Consider the following 24,213-nt stretch of genomic DNA (forward strand, 5'->3'; position numbering starts at 1 on the left):
GTTAAAAGAGTGAGATAAACCATGAGAGATGAGACAGATCAGCAGGAGGCGGGGGGGTCAGGAATGTGGAAAGTGAGATGTCGGGGAAATATATTCATGCATCTGTCGTCCACACAGCTGAATGTAAGACTTTGTCAGATCCCGTGAAGCCACCTGTGATTGAATTTGGGTCCAATTTAAAATCAAATTAAGACACAAAGTTGGAGGACGTGTCTCACTTCTCCCTGCAGACGGCAGAATGAGAAATTAACTGTTCAAAGACGTGAAGTCGAACCGGCTTTAGTTAAACAGACACTGCAGCTCCAACCTGGTGTCTCTGGATTCATGTACAAGCCGGCGACTGGCCGGCAGCAGCTCGTCACCGCAGGAGAAAGGAAAAACCACCTCTGAAAACTGCTTTTTAACACATTTTTATGTTAAAGTTTAAGGCCGTATTTATTTTAAAGAGCCTGTCAGATTTATTTTTAGGAACAGCGAACACCCTGGAGGGAGGGAGGAGTAATGAGAGAAGGGCAAACAAAGACAAAGTGAGCTTCACCTCTCACACGGCCGGACGGGAGATTTATTTATCCCCCGTCCGCTCAGCAGGACATTTCAGCAATCAGCCTGTAATGGGGGGGGGTACACCCTGTCTCCAGGTCTGTTACTGTCACAGCTTCATAACCTGGAGCCTCTGGGGCTGTGTCTCTTTCTGGAGCCTTTTTCTTATCGTCAACAAATCATCTTATTCCTCTGAGCCATGAATATCCAGTTTGGTTTCTGCCACGTTCGACGTATTCAATTTTATTTTAAAACCACTCAGACTTAAATTTTATGTGTTTTTCACAGTCAAACTGGTCAAAGAATGACAGAAGACCACTGAGGACAATGAGGTCGACATTATTTTTTATGAAGTACATGAATTTATAGGAGTTTATATCAACTCGTGCAGTGAGCGCAATAAACATCTGTGTGTGTTTTATGCAGCTGCTTTCAGACCTGCACTGACCTCCAGGTATTTTCTGCATATGTGAACGCAAACGTTTTGTTGTGAATATGTCTGACTCCTGATATGTTTCCAGTAGACGGAGGAAATGCATTAGTCAACCGCCGTTTAAATCAAGAAGAAGTAGTAGAAGCAAGCGAAGAGTAGAGTGAAGAAGACCCAGTTTGTGTGTCCTCCAATTCCTTCAAAGATGAGCTATAAAATGTGGGAACAGGCAGATCTCCTCACGCAGCCTTCCTCCAAAACCAGCGCCCAAGGTCTTCCTCTTCTGTGCAACCAAACGAAGATCGCAACTGGACCGGACAGTGTTGAACAACTAAATATATTCATCACAGCGAACCCCAGTGGACCGGAGGACTCTGAGATTATGAATTCCCCTTCAGTGAGCGAGTGTGGACGAGGACACGGAGCGAGTGAGTGTCTGAGGAAGAGCGGACGTGATGAAGATGAACGGCAGCTCACCTGCTCCACAGCCAGCTTCTTGTTGGGCTGTCCGGTGATGAACGGCTGCAACCTGCGACACACACGACAAAACAGCATCAGAACAAACCCGACCTCTAATATTCTACATGTCCTCCACGTGTTCACTGCAGCTCATGTTTTATTTTCCTCCTCATTTTCTACTTACTGTGTTTGTTATGCACCAAAACACCAAAGTAAATCCCTTCAATGTGAAAACCAATCAAATATATTCAATAAAATCAAAAGGAAAGACAATCACATAATAACCATCAGTAATTAATGTGATATTTATGTTAATTACTGACAGCAAGTGCTGCAGATTCTTGGTTTTTTCAAATGAAATGGAGAGATTTCCGTGAAGACACTTCTTTGATGAATAAAACACGGATGAATCCCACAGGATTTACTGTCGACACGTCGGAGGTGGAGGGTTTCTCTGTGATTACTGCGTCTGGTGTGTGAAGCTCAAACGACGGGAACCGGAGGAACAATGGAGCGACTGTGGAGCTGTGACTGACGGGGACGACTTCCATCTCTTCCTCGACAGTCGCAGAGATGATCTGCGATGAGGAGCGAACCACCGGCAGTGATTCCCGAGCAGCCGAACCAACGTCCCACTGGCTGGAATTAGCATCGTTCCCAGAGGCTCCCCGCCCCCTTCCCTGCCCACCCGGCCCGGCGCTGAGCTCCCGGGGGTACAGTAAGTGTTCAACTCTCGCTGATAAGAGAGAGAGAGTGCGAGTGAGCTTTTAATTAATCTGCTTTAACCAGGGGGGAGTGTGTGTGTGTGTGTGTGTGTGGGAGAAAAGGGGGGAGTAAGAGCGAATATGGCATATTCACCCTTTAAAGCTACCCCCTACTCAACCCTCATTAGAAAAAATCCCAACCAGGCCGGCGAATCGCTCCCCGCTGAGCGAACCAGGCAGGGGCCCGTTCATGTGCGAGACTAGACGTGTTCCCCCGGGACCTCACCCGGACACTAGGGAGGGAGGGAGGACGGGAAGAGGGGAGGACGGAGGGTAGGAGGGTAGGAAAGGTTGTGAGGAAGACATAAAAGGTATAGGCAACAGGCAGTGCCGGGAGGAAGGGTGAAGAAGAGCGTGAGGACAAAGTGATGAAGGGTGAAAGAGAGAAGAACATGGGCTGAGGACACATGAAGAGGATGAAGAGGAGGAAGAGGAGGAAGAGGAGGAAGGAGATCTGAGAATCTGATTAAATCCTGAATCCCTTTAAAAGGATCGATCGCTGACCTGCTGTGATCTCACGTGGATCAATAATCGATACAACATGAGTGATTCTGCTCCAGTCGATGTCAGATCATCTCATTCACACAGACGGGGGTTGTTATGACAACATCAGATTCACCGAGGCAGCAAAACCGAGCTGAAGAGAATCAACACGAATTAAAGGATCATCAATGAAGTCAATTATCAAGTACGACGCAAAATTAAGTTTGAACTATTTGTTTCAGACGTTCTGAGGTTTTTTATCCTCTTCTGTTATTATTCAGGATCATCTCCTCACAGACGTGAACAGAACTGGTCCTTTGAAATCATCCGGCTGAATAAAACCACGCGAGAGAGAAAGAAACGACAGAATCTGATCTTCCTCTCGAAGCATTACAAATATTATCATTTCCACTTCTCACACGGTCTCTGGAGTCTTCTCCACCGGCTGAGATTTCTAATGAAGCCAGACGCTGCTGCTGTTGTGTATACACTCAAAACACACACAGACAGACGCACACCTAGACACACACACATCCCCCATGATTTCATTTCCTGCATTAGAGCCATTTTAATATAACCCCCCCCCCGTGTGACTTTATAGATCTTATAATCGCCGTGCATCACGCTGCGTCTCCTCTCTTTACATTATATCACAGGTTTGTGTGTCTGTCTGACACCTTGTTGTGGTTGTCGTTCTGCTCGTTAGCGTCGAGGGGACATGTTGTGTTTGTTTGCTCTTAAATTTACATCTATTTCCAAACTAATGTGAGGGAGTCGTTTCATTACTCGTACAATAATCCAATCAATAACGTGAGGAGGAGGAAGAGGAGGAGGAGGAAGAGGAAGAGGAGGAGTCAGTAAACTGGGGGTTGGATGAAATTAGTGCTGCGATGGACTCGGATGTAAATAAATGATGATAATAATCTGAGCTTCCAACTTGATTTTCCAGCTGGAGACTGGAGAGACACACACAGAGACACACACACACACACACACACAGACACACACACACACCCTCCCTCCTTCAGCACACACAATTAAATCAGGCATAATCACAAAAAGCCACCACACGCTACTGTGGTGCTCCCTCTCATACTTTCCCACAAACAAAAGCACACACACACATAAGGTTTACACACAAGGGACATACACACACGCAACCTCGCAAACAGAAACACAATGCAGCCTCACACACTCACACACAGTCCCTCATTTGTGCAGAGTTGTGTCCATTCAGGCTGCAGTGCATTGTGGGCCGGTGTGCAGCTTGGCAGCAGGAGACGCAGATTCAGCCAAAAGAACTGATTGTGTTTTCTCCTCCTCTGGCTGCTCCGTCCAGCACTGACCCCATTCATCTCACACACACACACACACACACACACACACACACACACACACACACACACACACACACACACACACACACACACACACACACACACACACACACACACACACACACACACACACACACACACACACACACAGTTGTAGGGACCCTCACTTTATTGACATTACTCATCGCTGAGCCAAAATGTCCTCACACAGTAGAAAGACATGCACACACACACACACACAGACACACACAGACACACAGCACTGTACCTGGTACTGCTGATTAACAGGGGATTGTATAGAAAAGCATGTGTACACAAAGACACAGGAGATACACACAAAGTCTTGGGTTCAGTTTTGTGTATAAGTGATATCTTTGTCTGTATTGTTTTGTGTTGTATTTGTGTTGTTTTGTGCGCCGGTGGTTTGATTGTGGATCTCCCTGGTTCTCAGGTCTCTCCAGAAACTGAGATCAGATTGAATAAAGATTAAATAAATAAATTGAATAAAGGTTTAAGTAAATCAGCTGATTAATGTGTGAACTACGTCAGGGCTGCCAAGTTCATCAGAACAAATACACACAAACACACAACTCTGACATCTGAAACGACCAGGTTGTCACTTATATTGAGGCGCTGATGAAGAAAATCCGTTGTCAGGGATTTTAATTTTCACTCCAACAATGTCACTTTAATGACATTTTCAGGAGAGGAGGTGTCCTCAGTGTGGGGGGGGATTTCCACCACTTTCTCTATGAGATAACACACCCCTCCCCCACACACACACACACAGCCCATATTTAATAACCCACTAACCCATCCGTGGCCGTCTGATGAGAGCTGTGACATGTGTAGAGACGGACAGGATTTCTGGGTCACTTAGCACCGGGCTGCGACGCTGCGCTCACAGATATATTTGGGAACCGTGACTGGTCCTGTGAACAAAGATTAACCATTCATCGAGAGGGGGGGTGGGGGTGGGGGGGGGCTGTTAACGGCTGTGGGCTAAACACACACAGTATGTATTGTATATTAATACATGCAGGGCAGTTCTCTGATGGAGGGAAAGATGCTTGACACAGAAGGAACAGATCATTAAGTGTTTCATAAACTATCACAGTGTGTTGTCGGGCAGTGTAACATACGTGTGTGTGGGTCTGTGTGTGTGTGTCTGTGTGTGTCGGCAGGGGCTGGTGGCGTGACCACAGGGGAGGATCACAGCGTTACACACCACTAATCACACAAATGGGGAGGATCACATGCTATTAACACACATCTACACACACACACACACACACACAGTCAGACAACGTGTGAGAGATCAAAGAGTTTACAGGAGTGTGATCTCACGCACACACACACACACACACACACACACACACACACACAACCAGACCAAGTCACACTGGATTCTCTCAAATAGAATCTAGATGAATTTGAGTTCAGACACACTTCAGTACTTTGACGTGAAGCTTAAACACGTCTTCGTGACTCGGACTCTGTGTCGGTGAAATCGTCCGTTAACCTCGAACAGCAGCGTCTCGTCTCCTGTCAATCATCCAGCTCCGACTGCAGCTCAGCAAAACACAAGAGGATAAAAAAATATGGAAATATTTCCGGCCCAGAAAAAGACAATTATAAGCGAGATCACAGCTCAGTGTATCCTTGAATCTGCCCCTGGAGGAAACTCAGAAGAATAAAGAGAAAAATAAAAAAGTACAAACAAACAGCAGGTACTGGAACTAATTGCAGGCTTTGATTTCTTTAACCTCATAAACCATAATTAGGGGAAAAAAAAAACCTTTTCTGTTTTTATCTTTAAAGATCAACACACAACACGACATCTCTTCATCCTACACAAGGAACCATCCACAGATCTGTGGAAGTAAACACAAACTGGAGCTTGACGGATCTAAACATCCTCAGAACAGCAGAACAATGAGAGGGACCCTCACTTTACTGACATTACACAAAGTCAAAGAAATAGTTCCCACTGCAACGAAAACCCTGACCTCCACCTCGAAAACATCTCGACTGGCTGTGATCACCAGACACCACCAAGGTGCTCGAGTCCCTGCAGCTTCAACAAGCAGCAAAACCACCAAGTAAACAAAAGGTACACGAAAACCCTCCGTGTTTGTCATTCAGCTCCTCCACTGGTCCAAAGTCATTTTAATCTCCAACATCACACGTTCCCACAGAGAGAGGCGGTCGTTTGTCACGTCTCTTAATCAAACACGTTCTCCGTGGTGGCTTAGCAACAGCAGTAACCATGACCGGCGCGTCCCACAAGCATCTGGTAAGAGCTGCTGTTATTTGTTGGGGTGGGAACCAACCTCCATCTTCTCAGGTACCATGGAAACAACAAGGCTCCTTCCCGGGAGTTAGAGCCACATGAGGCCGACCGCATTTCTACAACTGTGGTTTGATGCTGGTTATGAACTCGCTCGCTAAAAACGCAGCCAACAAACCACGCCCCCCCCGCAGGCGATGCACTTCAACAACTCACCACTAACACGTGAACAACAACCGATCTGCTTTAAACACGTTCCCACCTCCACCAGGGGTCCGTCCATTTGTCTGTTGGTTTTGTTGTGATGCAAAAGCTTCTCAAAAACCAAGTCCAGGATTGTTTTTTCACTTTCTTTAGACGTACGTTATAGGTAGCTTCGGCCACTAGGGGTCTTTCAATCAAAACATGATCGTGATCGATTACGAGTGAGCGATACAAACAGTGGACGTTAAAAACAGCGAACTGGCTGCCAGCAGTGTTTATTCCATCGTCGTACCTCGTTTGAATTTACAGCAGAGACGGACGAAGCCACAGGAAAAGCAGGTATGACAATTCAAAGATCCTGTTATCTCGAATAAAATTGTGGATTTCTTTGAGTTTGAACATTGTTAGAAATATCTTTAGTCTTTATTTCCTGTGCTCATATTCAGGTTGATTATTTGATTTGTATCATGCTCTAATGTTCAGAAAACACATCACTTCCTCATCGCTGCAGCTCCTCTTATCAGCCTCTGTCCCAAACACTTGGTTTTATCTCCTGTCTCTTTAAGACCCCCTCCCGATAAATCCCAGTCTGCTCTGATTGGCCAGCTGGTGCTCTCTGTTGTGATTGGTCAAACACTTTTAACCATAATAGGAAAAACCTCCGCTCTCGCTTTACCCGGCTTTGTTAGGGGGCGTGTCACGCTAGCCGCTAGACGTGTATTTTTCCAGACGTGACATCACGATACCCCGAAGGTGCGTCGGGCTCCGGATCCCTGAACAGCAGCTGATGATATGATCCTGGACTTTAAGTAAATCAACGAATGTCTCTGGTATAAAGTATCTGAAGTATTTGACTACATGTACTTAATTACTTTCCACCACTGGAGTAAAACCTGTGAAATATTTAATCCACAGAAGCGGCCGCAGCACCGATCTGGGTTTATTGACATTTGGGTCAGTGAAACTTTCTTTGATTATTATGCAGAAATTCTTCAACTTTATCAAAAGGAAGTGAGCGTTTTAAAGTTGTAATCCCTCCCGGCGGAGCGAGCTTCCCACCATCAGCAGGAAATCAGATCTTATTATTCAGCCCACGCTCCAGACTTTACTCGGCTCCGTGGACAACTTACCTCCTCTCCCGTTTCATCAGACTTTCGTTTTCTCTTTATTTTGCCTCCCTGCGGTCGTCTCGGTCTCGAGAGCGACCGGGTGACCGTCTGTCTGCGGCGGCCCGACGCGCTCGCACTCCTCTAGTCTCCGTCTTTTGTTTCCTGTGTTTCGTTGAGTTCCTTCAGACTTTTGTTACGATGTTGGACGCGTTAATGATTTTCTAAAAAAGGCAGATGGCCTCCACCTATTCACCATCACTCCGTCCCAGTTTAACTGGACACTTTCATTTGACTTTTATCACTTTTACCGACAGAAACAAATTGTTTTAAATACAGCTCACGTTTCATCTCATTAAGGATCTGGATTTGTTTGCACTTTGGACTTATATTTATAGATTTTTAGATTTTTGTTTCGTTTAAATTACTCTCTTAAAGTACTGCTCTGAGATTTATATGTTTTTTTGGTTGTATTTATTTTATCTACTTTAATAGACAACTCTGATGTGTGCTTTGATTTCCTTTGGTCCGAGCTGCGATGATGTTTTAGTATTTTATGCAATGTTTATACTTTAATCATTAATGACAAATCAAAGAAGACCAATAGGAGCCTTGTGGGTTTCAAACACAAACACATGTTGTTAAGTATTTCAACCCATAAAAGCAGATATTATTATTCTTAATAATATTTGTGGATGATGCGTCTTAAAGTCGATGTGGTTCCACTGTTTACATGTTGGCGCTACGAGCTTCTTTCTGACAGCGATGATTAATCTGAGCTCACTGGGAGAGTCCTGGAGTCACTTACAGAGGTCAGAGGTCAAACGGTCATCAACAGCGCTCGGGACGACCCGTGGCGGCAGACGTTTGGTCTCCATGGCGACCATTTACAGCAGCAGGGAGTGGCTCCCGCCGCCCGGTCAGACCTCGGCGTATAAATCACCGTGTATAAATCACTCCCCGAGGAAAACAATGGTGGCACATGTAGCGCTCTCATAAAGGAAGACCCACATAGTGCAGAAATATTTTTCAACTGGTGTTTTAAAGGTGATCACAGAAAATATTCATTTGATTCATGTTTTTACTGAAATGATAAATGAAAACTATTAATAAACAAAAGAGCAACTCCTTGATTCCAGTTCCCTTCACACTTCTTCTGATCGTGTTTCTTTTCTTTCTCTGAGCTGCTGAATGAAGAATAAATGGAATATGAATAAAAAAAAACGTTTGTTGCTGCTGTAAGAACATTTCAACTATTTGCACTAGAAATCCACCAGTTTTATGCATTTCTAAAACACGAATAAGACGCCGACTCGACCCTTGAAAGCAGCCGATGTATCCGATGTAATCCAGGATCTGAACGCTGGCAACATTTCTGTGCTTCGTCAGAATCGTGAAAAGAGAAGACGAGCCAAACAGCTTAAAGGTGTCCCGCGGAGTTTTCCTGTCCACAAACAAAATCTGCTTTCATTCAAAAGTTCATTGTGTGAATGAATCCTTGAGGCCGAACAAACAAAGCTGAATGATTTGTTTCCATCCTCAGAAAATACTGACAAAGCAAATGTTTAAACAGTGTTAAAGAGGAATTTACTTCTTTATGTTCTTCATTGTCTTCGTCTCCATTAGTGGTAAAAAGTCCAAAAGGCCTCATGAGCTATAATGAATCCACATTCCACTTAAAAAATTCAGTCTCAGCTACTTGAGGGATGTTTTCAGTTCAGAAACATTTAACTGAAGGAGAAACTCGCCTCTTAAAAAACCAGCTGAACATCTTCTCCTCTGGAATCTGTGACAGTCGACTGAAAACCCCTGAATCCTTGAAATGGCTGAAATGTCCAACAGACTATTATTTCAATAGATAAATGAAGTTTAGTGAAAGTTCACGTCTTATTGCCTCTTTAGTCACAAGCAAAGATCCTGTTGTTTACTGGCTCATTGTCGGTTTCATCCAATCACAACCCGACACGCTCGCCTTGAGCCAATCACCTGTTAGCTGTCGAACACACACAGCACCACGATCCCTGAGAGACGCACCTCCACCCTGCACCCCCTCAATTCAGAACCAACCAGGAGTCTTTTCATTATACTTCTCTAATTCGCTCATCCTCAACGTTGTCTCTGTAAAGCTGCTTCCACACCTGCACTGAAGTCTGGACACTTTCCTGAAGTTTTTCCAGAGGGACGGAATGTGAGGACGCAAATGTCTGAGTCAGTTGCTCCGGACATTTTCCAGAACCCTTTCCTGCGGCCGCCTTGTAAGAGGTCTGGGAAATGTCAGCGTGAGTCCATGTGAGGAAACAGAGAACTGGAGTTTGGACGTGTTGACGGACGTGAAACTGGAAGAACACAAATATCCCAGGATGAAGACGTAGAAGACGAAGACGTCAACTTGGAAAGACGAGGAGATTCCAGAGGTTTTGGTGATGAGGGCCGACGCCGGAGTTTGTATTTTTTATGTTTGAAGTATAAATTATTGTACTGCACTTTTTATTTCATGTCCTCAGTCAACAGCCGGAGACAAACTGCATCCCCAGTAACTGGCGTTAAGCTTTGTAAGGTGTTGTTTTCTAAGAAGGTCACAGTTTCCCCTCCCTCCGTTCCCCCTCTTCACTTCTTCACCTCCGTTAAAAGGTCACAGTTCTTCACTTTATCTCTGCTCGTCTCGCCCTGTGTCCTTCACCTCGAAGAGGAGGTCGCAGCTCCCTCTTCCTCGCTCGGTCTGTTTTTCCACCTCTTGAACTTCTATAAAAAAAACTCATCGAGTCTCTTTCTTTCTGCACCTCCTCACAGATCAGGTCAACTTCTCGCTCTGATGTTGAACCGCCGACGCTCGACATGTTTTTCATGATGAAAGTTACATTTATTTAAGTTGAGGTGAAAATAAACTAAAGTAAAATAAACGTGTTTGTTTAGCAGTGAAAGTATATGAATCATTAACTCACAGTTTAGAAGACGCTGTTGTGTAGTTGTACAGAGATTTAGTTCATTCATGTATTTTTTATATTTTATATTCATGTAAAAGTATTGGTGAGCGATAAATGAATATGATAAAGACAATGAGTTGTTATAAATTAATTAAGAGTCTGTATATTCTCCTGGAACAATGGAGGTTAAGTAAGGTTTTATACGACTGTAATTTAAAGATGTTTTCTCTATAAAAATATGTATTTTCTGTATAAATTATTCTATATTCTACTTTTCTAAACTTCTCAGACTTGGAGCTGGTTCTGTTCTGTCGTAGAAACGCGACTGAGATGAAAAACAACTTGAGTGACGAGCTCCGCTGTGATCACAAATAATCTGGGATCAGTTTTATCTCGACACATTTGAATGATGAGCCCGACTCAGAAATATTGTTGACGTCAAACGCAAAGAGTTTCTTTTGCAAAACATAAGTATACAGAACTTTTAAGAAGAAACTTATGAGAACTGCTTCACAAAATGTACAAATGTACATGCACTCGACCAATCACGAGTCAGTCTCAGCTGTCAATCACCTCTTCGTTATATCAAATAACTAAAACCAAACTTATCAGAATCATAAACAGACCTAAAACTAACAAGAATGACAGAAACCATCTCCAAGAAAAAACTATTTGATGTGTACTTTGATGTTATGGTTTGGCTCGTGTCCCATCTGTTAACATGGAGAAGGACGGGGTTTATGACCAACTGCAGCCACCAGGAGGCAGACAACCAATATCTAGTCTCAGGTTTCAAGCGTCTGTTCACTATTCTAAAATCACACAGAGTAAATAAAAATCATTGACGGACTGAAATGATAGAAGAACAACAATCAAGTATCTGAAACGCAGCAGCTTGCTAACCCTAACCCTAACCCTAACGGGTCAAATGGGAAGATGTCATAAAAACCCACAACATCACACAACAACACTGGACCAGTCGTCACTTCCTCCTCTCTCTCCTTCCTGTCTGTTTACCTTTGTTTACCTCTGGGATTGTTGTCGCTGGTGTTTACTGATCCACCAGCGAGCGACTCCAACACCGTGCACGGTCGTTTACAGGTTGATGACGAAGTGAAGCCTCGAGCCTCAGTGCTAATTAAACTGACAAATTGAAAATGTGTGGTTTTCTTCCTTCTAACTAACCTTTTCTCTTCATCTCTTATGTTTCTTTTTGCTGTTTATTGAACATTTTCTCTTCCTTTCTCTCCCGTTCAACCCTTTTCACCCACGACATGTTTCAGATGACAAGCATTTCCTCCTCCTCCTCCTCCTCCCGTCCTCCCTCTCTTCAATCCACTCACTCGTCCGTTTGACGTGTTTAACAGCAACAAAAACACTTTCCCTTCATCTCCTCCTCGCGTCACTTCCTCCCCTCGGTCATGTTCTCTAACGCTTCACGACTCTCCGCTGGGCCATTCGTCCGTCTGCCCTCCAGACTGCGTACGAGGTCAGAGGAGGACGCCCTCGTGTTACCTGCAGACATCCAGGACATTTCCCCCTCACACACCAGCGAACCCACTCCTCCTCCCGTCCATTAATCTGTGTCCGTCCTGTCTCGCTCGCTCTCCTTTCACTCCCCCCCCCCCCTCTCGTCTGTCTCACCCTCCCTCACCCTTCTCCGCTCATCCACTGCGCCACGACTCTCTCTGTTAGGCTATCAGTCTCTGCCGAGCTTAGCGGCTCGTTCCTAATCAGCTTACTGCCAATGAGACTAAGCCGGAGCTGAAAAGGCGATTGAGGGAGGCCGTTTAGCCGCTGGCTGACAACTGGCAATAGCTCGCGGGGGATGGTGTCAAAAAACTTAGCGGAGAAGGGGAGTAAAATATAAAAATGAAACTAATATATCATCTTGGGCTTTGAAAGAGAGCAGAGACCAACTTGAGAGTAAAGATAACGAGGGACAAAAGAGGCAGTATCTCCGTGTGCTTGTTAAGACGTCTCTCCTCGTGGCTCCGGGGGGGGGGGAAAGTCTTCAGCTGCTAAGCTGCGCTTCGGCCCCGCGAGGCCGCGAACCACCAACAATACCATCAACTCTTCTAGTGTCAACATTTTGGGTTTGCTGGCTGGGCCTCTTTTTTCTTTTCTGTGGCTAAGCCGCGGATGAAAACTGGGATGTTTTCCAAATGGCCCAGTTTTACAGTTCGCCTTGAAACTGCAGCCCCGGCTCCCTCATTAGTTACAGTGTGAGGCGGCTGGAGAACAAAGGTTTGGCCGTTGAGGAGTGTTTGGACGGAGGGAGGCTGCGGAGAGAAAGCTGCTGCTGCTGTCCACAATCAGAGAGACGCTCTCGTTTCTCAGCACTTCACGAGATATGGGTTCATCTGAGGAGGGGAGGTGGGGAGGGGGATTAAATATCGGAGCATCTCTCTGAATAAGAGCAGGGAGTTAAAGACCCGAATGTAAGTGTATGAGAAATGTGTTTCATTAGCATGTTCCCAGCAGAGGAGTGTTTCTGCAGGCGTGTTGGCCCCTGGCTTCTTCTTTCATGTGTGAACAAGCGCGTCATCACTGGAGCCTCGTTCACGTCACTGCACGACGACCAGTTTGTGTTTCATCGGATCTAAACGGACTGTAATTCTGTTTCTCTAGTGTCAATCTATTATTAATACTGAAACAATTAGTGGATTAACGAGTCCGTCAACAGAAAGTTAATCTGCCAAAAAATGTGGTAATCAATTCATTATTTCAGCAACATTTGCAAACACGGGCTTAGTCAAGAGTCTGAAGAGTGAGGATTTACTTTTCTCAATTATACGGCACTGATAAATGAACATCTGTGTTTCCAGCTGTTGATCAACACATAATTGATTAATTGCAGATATGATCGTAAAAACTAAAATCTGCAGTTGTGATGTTCTCATTTGTTTAATGTGAATTTTTTAAATCAGCTTTACATTTGTTCATTTGCTCTGATGTTGTTTTTGTCTGGTTTCTTTTTAACTTCCTCCTGCTCGGGGGACTACAGATGAAACACAACATGACATTGATGTTAATTAATACGTGTTGTGCCTCATTAATAAATCAATAAAGAATACGCAACCGTTTCTCCTCTGAACAGAGAAGACAACATTGATTTTATTTTTGCCACTTGGGGAAAACGCAACAAGCTGTAAACACCACACCGACAAACACTATGATCACTTTATACAGCTGATATGGTAAATGTGTCGGAAACAGGAGGATAATTCTCACATCCACCAGGTCAAGAGCAACAGCACGACTCATTTCTAACTTTCAACATCTAACTTTTAACTCTGTTTTTGGTCTCCTCCAGCTGCTGAGGGAAGTATCTGACTCTGAAGCTGCTAAAAACGAGTCTGTTGAATATCTGAATCAGTTGCATCCGAATCATAAATCTGAAGAACGACTATCTCAGGATGAAAAAATGGATCCGTACACGCAGAAGACACCGACGAGTTTCAGAAATGTTCTGATGCTCATGAAATCGCTGAGACTGAAACAAACGAGGGTTGTGGGTTTTAAATCAAAAACAATGAATTTAAGGCTTCGTAGATCTGAGAGCAGCGTCTGGTGATTATCATCAGTTGTTTGTCTCGATGATCCACATTTTATTCACGGTCGATAAAGAGGAACAGGGACAAGGACGAGGACACTGTCCTCATTTTGAAGCTGTCTGGGGAAAAAGTGCTTATGCTTCATAAATAAAAGATTTGATGCTCCTTCAGTTTAAAAAGTACACGAACGGCTTTTAAAGAATAACAATTGTTGGAACCTTAATTCCTGAAAAGCTCTCATTTTCCACAAACAAGCTTTTAATCTCGTCAGCAGTGTGTGCCACCCACGTCACGAGGCCGGGGGGGGGAGTCCCAGTGAGAGTGTGTGAGAGGGGGGTGGGTGAGTTGGGCCTGGTAGCACCCATGAACACCCCCTCGTCCATTTGTCTGTCTGCAAACATCCACCAGCATCCACCGGCTCATTGGTCGCAGCAGAGGTACTAGGGATCTGACGCTTAAGAGGGAGGGGCCGCAAACCACAGACAAATTACACACCCGCCCCTCACACAGCTGGTCACAAGGAAAAACATCCTCTTCCATCGAGCAGGAAAATGTGACGCAAACTGTCCCGACCTCCACGTTTCCCCTTCACACCTGGAACGAGGTTTGACAAGAGCTGCCCCCCCTCTCCCTCCCCACTCAGTGTTTCCTGTTTCTGCAAAGTTTTTAAAAATAAAAACACGCAGGTGACTTCTTGACTCCTCCACAATGACACCTGCTCCAGTAAGCTGGAAAAACAAACTGGGAAGTGTTTCCTCCTGCCCCCTTCCTCCCTCTGGCAGAGGGCTGGACGAGCGGTGGCAACATCTGGCCGGGGAAACTGCTGACTTCTCCACTTTCTCCCTCGGCGCTGCATCGGTCTCTGGGACCCATTTACATTTTTGGAAAACAGACCAAAAACGGTCGCCTCCCACTGAGGGAAAAGAAAAAATGCCGTGAGGAATTCTCTCTTCTCTTCTTTTCTTTTCTTTGTCCAAAAAAAACCTCCGGAATCAGACAAGTTCTCTACAAAAGAGACGGAGGGAGTGGAGGGAGAGGAGAGAAGCTTTGGACGGGAAAAGAACAGATGAAGGAGCAGAGGAGCGCAAAGTGACCGAGGGGAGGAAAAAATATCACTGGAGGGCAATTATCTGGGCTATTTCTGGAAGACTGCTTTTCCATCCTCCAGTAAGGATGGAGGGAACAGGGAGGGTCTGTTTGGCAGCTGGCTGGAGGAGGTGGAGAGGCAGGAGGAGGGGTGGGGGGGGTTGAAAGAAAGAGAGGAGGAGGAGGAGGAGGAGGAGGAGGAGGAGTGAATGAGTGCATGGGATGTCTGAACCTAAAACTGTCCGGTACAGTGAGTCCAGAAGGGCCCCGCTGCTCCTGGAGGGCCGAGTGCAGAGGGAGGGAGGGAGGGACGAGGGAGGGATGAGGGAGGGACGAGGGAGACATTGAGAGACAAGATAACAGAGGGAAAGAAAACAGAGACGAGGTTCGACAGAGACACAGAGTCTGCGGTGGTCACGTGAGCGTCGGCGTCAGTTTGCAGGAACGCAAATTTACTTTCTGAGCAAAAGCAAAACCGATAAAGACGATGCAGCGACGACGAGGACAGAGATGAACGTCTGTCGTCTTACCGTCGGATCCCTGAGATGTTGTCACATAAAACCCAGAAGAAGATTTGCAACTAGAATAAAGTTTATTGGTCGCAGCAGAGGAGGGGGAGGGGGTACTTAAGGATTCAGTTTCTATGTTTGTGAATCACTGGTAATTTCCACCACTTCATAAACGGAGATGTTTGGAAACAATGACCCAGACGCCCGCTGACTTTTAAGCAGTTTTTTTTGTTAAATGCAGGTAAAATTTGGAAAATAACCAATTGACGAGATCGAAACATTTTTTGTTTTTCTGTAACCAAGCAACCAATTGCAGAGTCGACAATTAGCTTCCTGTTTACGTGAATAGTCCCGTGATAAGTGCTCGTGTGGACGGAGATGGTTTTGGTTTTAAAACGTCTTTCAAAAATGAAAGCGTATTAGTAAGTAGCCAAACTGTCAAATAAAAGCCCTGATTAAAATAAATGAGGATCTTTGTTTGAATCAGTTTCAAATTAAATGCCTGTTTCTATTTTGACCAAAGTTTGTGGAAAACATAAAAACACGTCACCGGTGGACGTCTCATTAAAACCGAACTGACGGAAGCCACAGAGTTCAGATACTTTATCTTCATTAGTTCAGCACCTTTTTCTGTTTCATGCATCTTCACTGGAAATCAGCCTCCAAACAGGACTTTCTCCAGACGCCTGTTAATTACTCCCTCAACTCCACGTTCCTCCACTCACCGAGTCCAGTCCAGTGCCCAGCAACATTGACTAATGGCAAAAGCTCTGCTCCCTGAAGGACGACGTAACGCAGAGCAGCAGCACATTACAATTAAAGCTCGACAGAAGAGAAGACACGCGAAGCAAAGCATGAGCTGCAGGAAGCCACAAAGGAAACGGCGAAGAAAAACCTCCGACCTTTAAAAACAATAACAAGTGGAGTTAAGATGTCAGCAGATCGGTAACGGCTCCGGCTTTCACCCGGTGCTGCGTTCTGTTTACTCAAAGTGGCCTCGTCGGGCTCGCTCCCACGTCCTCACACCGGTGGGTTTCAAGTCTTGCGATCGAACTCGTCTGAGGGAAGTGAAGCAAATTCACGCCACGTTTTGTAAAGTGCAAACACTTCAGCGGAGAGATCAAGAGACAAGATGTAAGAGACGAAAGGAAAACGACAGAGGGAGCAGAAGAAAGACAAGGAAGTCGTTAGTGAGTCGCCCAAAGCTCCAGTCGACCTGATGGTGCAGCGACAGGCCTGCAGCTCGGGGCTCCAGGCGTCTAACTGAGACACGGCGAGGATAGAGGACAAGCGGGAGGAGAGACGGATAATAAAAAACTAAAACAGGAGGAAAAAGTGAGATGATGGAGAAAGTTGAGGACAGAGGCTGTCAGGAGGAGATGGAGGAGAAAGTGGGAGGAAATGGAGGGGAAAGAAGAGAGGGGAGGGAGGGAGGTGGGGGACAGAGGAGGTGAATGGAAATAAGGCAGTGACGGAGAAAGTGAAGGAGGATCTGACAGCAAAGAAAATGAAGAAAGAAAGATTTTTATACGTATTAAGAGTCTGTGTTGTTCAGACAAATCAAGAACTTTAAAAGACACCACAGACTCTGAAGAGGTCGTTTCCTTCTGTATTTCGACCTTGACGATTGATCGTCCAATGGGAAACGTGGGTTAATATTTAATTTGTCTGAAAGTCAAGAAAACGGACAGTTTGACAACAGCAGTGGACGACCACAGCGCTGAGGGGCTGCCAGATTTGAGCCGCTCTAGTTGGCTAATGGCTGCTGCCGGAATGGCTGATCTCCTCCCTGGGAAGCCGACGCGCTCCATGAATGAACGACCATCTCCAGTCTCACGCCGTCCTCCTCGTCTCTGAAGAGCGGCGTCATCAGCACCAGCCGCGTGTTGTGTTTTTTTTTAAGAATGGACGCCGTCTCCTGAAGCTTCCGGCCTGTTTGAATTTTTAAAAACACATTTCTCAGTGAACCATTGACGGTGATGTCTGATCTGAATCATTCATGCCACTCTGTCTTTCATTTGTCTTTCTTTTCCTGAATGGACGCTTGCTGCAACCATTAAACAGTTTTGTCCACCCCGGCGGTTTGCAGCCATTAGGAGCCAGGAAATGCCCGAACGGCCTGAGCGAACAACAACATGGTGATAATCTCCCATTCTCTGCTGGCATGCCAGGGGCAGCATTGGAATGAAGCAAAATCAGAAGAAAGACAAAAAAAAAACCGTCTCAACCAGCGACCGTTGAGCGCAGAATGGCTCCTTTCAGCCGGCCGGTGGAGGAGCAGACCGTTGGTTCGGCCCCTGAAAAGGTTGTTGTGCTGGTTATTGAGAGAGAGGGGAGGCCTGGTGTCAGGGAGCCCTATGAAAGTGCAGGAGAAGGCCTGCTGACAGTGCAGCCATTGTGCCTTGTTTGGAGGCCTCGCTCAGGGGCTACACTGCCGCATTGTGCTGCTCCGGCCTCCCCTCCCTCTCCCGGCGGCTCCTCCAGGCTCCTGGCTGCCCCCGGTGCTTTGCTCAAGGGTTTGCTCTCGTAGATTCGGGGGTCTCGCTCTGCATCGGGCTCTCAGGACCAGCCCCGGAGCTTTTCCTCTTGTTCTATTCCACTTTTCCCTCCTTCTGTTGATGTTGATGCTTTTATCATGTTCCCCTCTTCAGTGGCTCTTTGCAGGGACGTCTGATTGTCGAGGGGCCCCTGTTCAAACATGGCTCTCTGGAGCCTTTAGATACTGGAAGGAGAAAGAAGCTGTGGCTGCATCCCACACTGAGCTTTGAAATTGTTTTAGTATTTTCTGCCTTAGTTGGCATTATGGATATTTGAATGTTAATTTATTCTATTAAAACTCACAGATTAAATTGAATTTAAACTCGTGCAGTACCCGATGTAAACCTGCAGGTTAGGAACGGGCTGTTGTCCTGTGCTGATGCTCCGCAGCCTATTTCAGAAAGATTCTACAATAAACTGTCACTTGTTCATTGTTTGTGAGCAGAGCTTCTTATGAACAGTCTATGGTGCAGAGTGAAGTTAGAAAAACTTTGTGTTCATCCCACCTGGTTTATCTGCACTGGAGATTTAAGTTTGAATGATTTACTGAACTGGTGTCGGGAGTTCTGTTAAACAACCGACGCAATCTTCAGACCCAAGTGCACAACTTTTCAAAATAATAACTCAAGTCCATATAAAACGCTTTGCTTTAGGGAGGAGATCAAAGCCCCACGTCGTCACATCGTTACTGAGCCGTCGTTATTCAGTGTGTTTGAAACCATCCAGGATTCACTCTGAGAAAAGGTTTTCATTTAGTCGTGTGAGCTCTTACTTCACATCGTGCTCATCATCCTTACGACACTTGAACAGGGGGATGCATAGAAAACCCTCAGCAGGCACGAAGACGCTCTACTGAAGTGTCCTTGAGCAAGACATGACACTGTGGCTGCACCTCCAGCTTCACCGTGCCGGAGCTGACCTCCGACCTCCCTGAGGAGCAGCGAGAACATAAAAGGAACGATCGATAAAGTTTCACATTACCATGTTCTGGATGTGAAGTGGTTTATTGTGTCATACGTTGTGTCATCAATCATTCTGTCAGTGAGGGTGTGTGTTCTAATTGTTTCACATTTCCTCTTCTCTGTAACGACATGAAGTTCCAAATGGATATTTTGCAGGTTGTATGTTGAATAATAACTCGTCAGCCACAAACACATGATTACAAAAATAAACTGACTCACAAAGAGCTGCAACACGAGCTTCAGTGTCTTTTCAACGATATTCAGCAGAGGTCAAACAACCAACACTGAGATTAAGAGTCACAGCTTAAATTATTATCCACACAATTCATTTAGAAAACAGCTTAGTTAGAATATATAAAAACTTGCTTTATTGAATTTCTGTCTTCCCGTTTTCCACTCTCACCGGCTTTGGTCTCAAATCTTACGTCTGCGTCGTGTTTGTTCTCTGGTTTTTATCTGTGTTTACATCCCGTCACTTTGTAGAGCGCCTCATAACCAACCCACTGTGTCAAAGAAACAACATTTTATTTGACTTGAGAAAGAAAGTGGCGCTAAAGAAGAATCCCGACTGCAGTAAACAGCAGACTTATCAAACTCCGTGGTGGGTCTGGAACAGAGTGCATCGTGGCAGGGCTCGGGACGGGGTTTACGAAGGCCCAGCAAACTGCTACCAGATGACTGGAGCTCAACTCACCACAAAACGAGGGAGGGGAGCGAGGGCGGAGGGTTTACATCCCCTTAATCACTGAACAGCTGCCTCTATAGGACTCCTATAAAGCTTCAAGATGGTTCCTAAAACCAACATTAACTGAAAGAGGTTTAAAAACAGAGCCATAGGAAACCAATTTCCAAACTGGGGGGGAAAAAGCCAGAGCTTTTCTGTGCAGTGCAGAAAACCCATTAAGTTCCTGTGAAAGGCTCCGTGCGGATCAGTCCTCTGAATGCATGTCATGAAAGGAAGAGGCAGAGCAACAGCCAGAGACAAATCCTGGCAGAGAAGGTGCATCTTGGGTAAAAAAAATTAAATAAAAGAGAGAAAATCCCACCGGAGTCTGTCCTCCTGTCGCAGGTGATTATTCCGGGCGACAGAAGAAGTGCTGCCTCATCGTTGTGGAATGAAACCAACGCCACATGCCAGAAAAAGAAGGGATTTGAACCGAGTGACAGAGGAGTAACGGCTGGTGACGCATCAGAGTGAGCACGCTCGTCTCCCCTTTATTCACTCCAGCATCTGTTGTTTGCACTGAAGATTATTTAATGGTGAAACGACCCCACGGTTAAATTAAATATGGATTCATGTACTTCAGACGATGTTTATCAGGAGTCTACACATGGCAGACATGACAGCTGAGTGTTAATAAGAGGAGGGTACATTTACAATCTGAAATATAGAAGTATTTAAGATGATAGGCTGGACTATGTTTATATAATGAGATAGAATCCAGATAGAATTCTGTTTAATCAGATGAAATGTCTTCAAGTGATGGTTTGAGCCGACCAACCAGTCAAGATGCAGGACATGTGGTCACAAGCCGTTCGGAGGCTTCATCTGAAGCAGCCGCGACTCGTCTGTCCCATTTTCGAAAGCTCCTTCAAACGCAGCCGACAAATGTGTCCTTCAGTTCCTGAGCCACGAAGGCTCGATGCTTCGTGGTGCACGCGTGACAGAGCTAACGAGCTAACAAGCTAGCTATGTGGGGGGGCTGGGCTGCAGTAAGTGCAGTGGTTTAAAGTGGCCAACGATCAGGATGCAGCCCCCTGACTTCTCCCCGTTGAGTAATGGTCAGTTAAGTGTTTTTGCAGAAATTTATGACGTCCCAGTAAAGTTGACCTTCGAACCTTTTAGACCTAATGTCTGAAAATGTGTCATAATTAGCAGATTAACTCTTGAGCTGCGGCCGACAAACGTGTTTTGCGACGTCAGATTAACTAAGAGTTCGTGTAGGAAAGTTAAAAACATGCCTCCCACCAACCTTTTTCCCAGGGTGCTCAGCGGTGTGCTGAGGCTGAGTGGGGCTCGGGCAGGATTGCGGTTGCGTCCCGTCAGCTTGGCGGCAGACGGTTCCTTCTTCGGGGACTCGACCGTGCGAGCCGGGCTGGCGCCGGGTTTGATGTTGAGGTCCTTCAGGACGTCGTAGTTGATCTTGGACGAGATCTTCTTCTGCTCCAGCATCTTCTCGATGGCCTCGTCGGCGGTGTTCGCTCGGATCGGGGCCCGTTTCTTCGAAGGGCCTCTGGGCTGGAACACAGAAGTTTACAGTTAGACTTCTCGTCCTCAGGGTCCAAGCTGAAGCTTTTTGGATTAAAAACAAAGCCGACATCATCCCGGCTGTGACTGTGCAAACACCTCATTAGAAACAGGCCGTGCAGTCGACCTTTCTTCACTAAATTCACTCCAGATCCACTCAGCAGACGGTCAAACGTTATCTGGAAGTAATTTTTAGACTGTTTAGTTCCCAGCGGAGAGGAATTAGCCTGCTGGAAATTAGAGAGTAATTTCAGACCACCAACGGATCATGTCAGCGGGCAGATGCACAACAGAACCAATTCTGTGATCATCAATTTATCTGGATCCTGACCCCGGAGTGAGGTCACCACTCAGCTCCAGTTCTTCCACATTCATCCGGACCCGTCTGCGTTTTAAAGCCACAGATCTGCAGTTTCCACACGTCTTAAATCTATGATAATTTATAAATCACGAGGGGACGCTCAATTCGCCGAGCGTAAACACAACGAGCGCGCTCTCTGTGTTGTTCATTTATTCACGCGTTTGTCGGTGATGTGACAGGCGGCTGCCGCTGCTGTCAGCGGGCTGCACGTCTCATTACGTCTCTGTTCCAGTGCCGTTAATCCAGCTAGTTAAAACCAGCCCGGCAGATGTTGGGTCTAACAAAGGGTCTGCGCCGAGCCAAGAAACCAGTAATGGGAAATGAGAGGGAACCAGTTTCACAGGAAACCGTCTGTCTGTCGGTCTTTATTCCACAGTCTGCTCGTCTCTGTGTCTGTCAAACCAGACTCTCCAACTGTCCACTGCACTGTGACTGTCCAACTGTCCACTGCACTGTGACTGGAGGAGCAGATTTGGAGTAAATAACAGGTTGTATCCACAGGTTATAACCGTTGCTGGTTGCTATTTGCACGTTTCTCATCCGACCTTCAGACCAAACTCCAACAAACCCGCCCTCCCTTATCTGCAGGTTTAAGTCTGACCCCGCTGTTACCTTCTTCTCTTTGTAGATCCCGAGCTCCTTCTCCTTCGCTATCTTCACCTCCTTTTCTGGAAAGAGAAACGAGGAACAGCCTGAGCACAGAAACTCAAGAGATAAAGACATCAACACAACACGGTAGAGTCACAACGACGAAAGTTAAATTCCGCCTTGAAACAAAATCACGTCCTGAAAGTACCTTTCTGCTCTTTGAGGTAGTCGGAGTTCTCTGCCATCCAGAGCGCCGTCTTGATTTTGATTTCTCTGTCATCCAGCAGGTACTGCAGAGCGGCAGAGGCAAGTTCAAACAGCTCACATCCCATAATACTAACAATGGGTTTAACATGTGACACGTGACAATATCTTTATAAATCACACAGCATCATGAAGACATTTATAATATCCAACTATCCATCAGGTTGAGAGGTGTCAGTGGCTCATTGGAATAAATGGTAATAACATATTACATATTTTATTGTTAATGTATTTATTGATGTAAATATACAGTAAACATTATGAAATAACTGAAATATTGTCATTTAGAACAAAGTCAATACACATTGAACGACACCGAACTGTTGAGCTCTTTGGAAACCAAACAAATAAATAAATACGACCTCACGTTGTTTAAATCACATTTAGACACCGACTCAGAAACCTTCGTCCATCAAAGTTTACAGATTAGGTTCGATTTGCTGCAGATATAAATTGAAATAAATTTTGAAATCTTCAGGATAATTTCCCAGCTCCTTGATCAGAAGCTGAAATTCTCCTCGTCCCCGACGGCTTCTCCGGATCAGATGGACCCAATGTTTTCTTTGTCTTTTCTTCAGACGTGAGAGTTCCACAAAATCACAGCTCGACTTATCCTACTTGGTTTGTGTGAAGGTTTAATAAAATGTAAACGAAAACTCAGCGTGCAAAGAAGCAGGCGCATGTTTATAAGATCTGATCTGCACGAGAAGAAGGTTCCTTTCTGCTGAGCTGAGAGGAACATGAACATTGTAGAAGGTGCGTGTGTGTGCAGATGGAATGAGGCTCATTAAACAGCAGGTACGTACCAGCTCTATCTCGCTGTCATCTATCCCACTCAGGTCCAGCTCCCCGCTGTCAGCGGCGCCATCTGTCACAGAGACAAAAATCAGGGCGGACACACTTAGGAAATTTGCTGTGATGCACATTTTTCACGGCAGCTTCCACGTCCCAGAGGACTCAAACAGGAAACAGCTGCTGGCCGACGGAACAACACCGTCCACATCCCGCTCGCATCTCATCCTCGAGCAGCATCTTCCATCGCAGGTTAATCAGCAAATAAAATGCACTGCGACCGCCTGATAACACGTTAATAGGCTTAACTCGCGCTCCAGTGGATCTACCTTAACACACTTTCTTTTCAATTACGATATGCTCTCTAGATTGTGGCCCCGCTTTATTTCAGAAACAGAAATGCTGAAACGACAATTTGCATTTTACACACTGCGACGCTGGCGTTGGGATTCTCTCGCTTCTACCTGCGTCTTTCTGCGATGGAGCCGATTGCAGCAGAGAAACAAGAGACATTTTAAACACACCGATAAAAGAAAGACACTTTTAAAAACGTCCCCAGGAGAGCGCACGGTTCAATTATGGAAGAGAAAGGCTCAGACACAATCCGACTGACTTTGATAAAGGAAACAAAACATGTTAAGTCTTTCACAGGATTTGACAGTGGGAGAAAAGCATCAATAGAGATTCACTCCACAGATCCTCTGCCTTGATTAGCTGTCGGGGAACAAAGTGCGACTCCTCTCTGGCTGCAGACAAACATCTGACAGTCAA

The 24,213-nt window shown here is 45.6% G+C and overlaps 1 protein-coding gene across 3 annotated transcripts in view; it reads right to left on the bottom strand.

Moving 5' to 3' along the window:
* Nucleotides 1-24,213, bottom strand: part of LOC118116225 (transcription factor IIIB 90 kDa subunit) — a 71,728-nt gene that overhangs the window by 6,493 nt on the left and 41,022 nt on the right. For 2 of the 3 annotated variants that reach the window (XM_035167671.2, XM_035167670.2), the window contains exons 13-17: nucleotides 23,457-23,518; nucleotides 22,595-22,676; nucleotides 22,411-22,466; nucleotides 21,163-21,428; nucleotides 1,448-1,499 (exon numbers count right to left, since the gene is read on the bottom strand). In XM_035167671.2, coding sequence (XP_035023562.1) covers nucleotides 1,448-1,499; nucleotides 21,163-21,428; nucleotides 22,411-22,466; nucleotides 22,595-22,676; nucleotides 23,457-23,518 — 518 coding nt within the window. The remainder of the gene's footprint in view (nucleotides 1-1,447; nucleotides 1,500-21,162; nucleotides 21,429-22,410; nucleotides 22,467-22,594; nucleotides 22,677-23,456; nucleotides 23,519-24,213) is intronic. The other variant, XM_035167672.2, reaches the window with a different exon arrangement.

This window comes from Hippoglossus stenolepis, chromosome 10 (genome assembly GCF_022539355.2).
Source record: "Hippoglossus stenolepis isolate QCI-W04-F060 chromosome 10, HSTE1.2, whole genome shotgun sequence".
Classification (NCBI taxonomy): Eukaryota; Metazoa; Chordata; class Actinopteri; order Pleuronectiformes; family Pleuronectidae; genus Hippoglossus; species Hippoglossus stenolepis.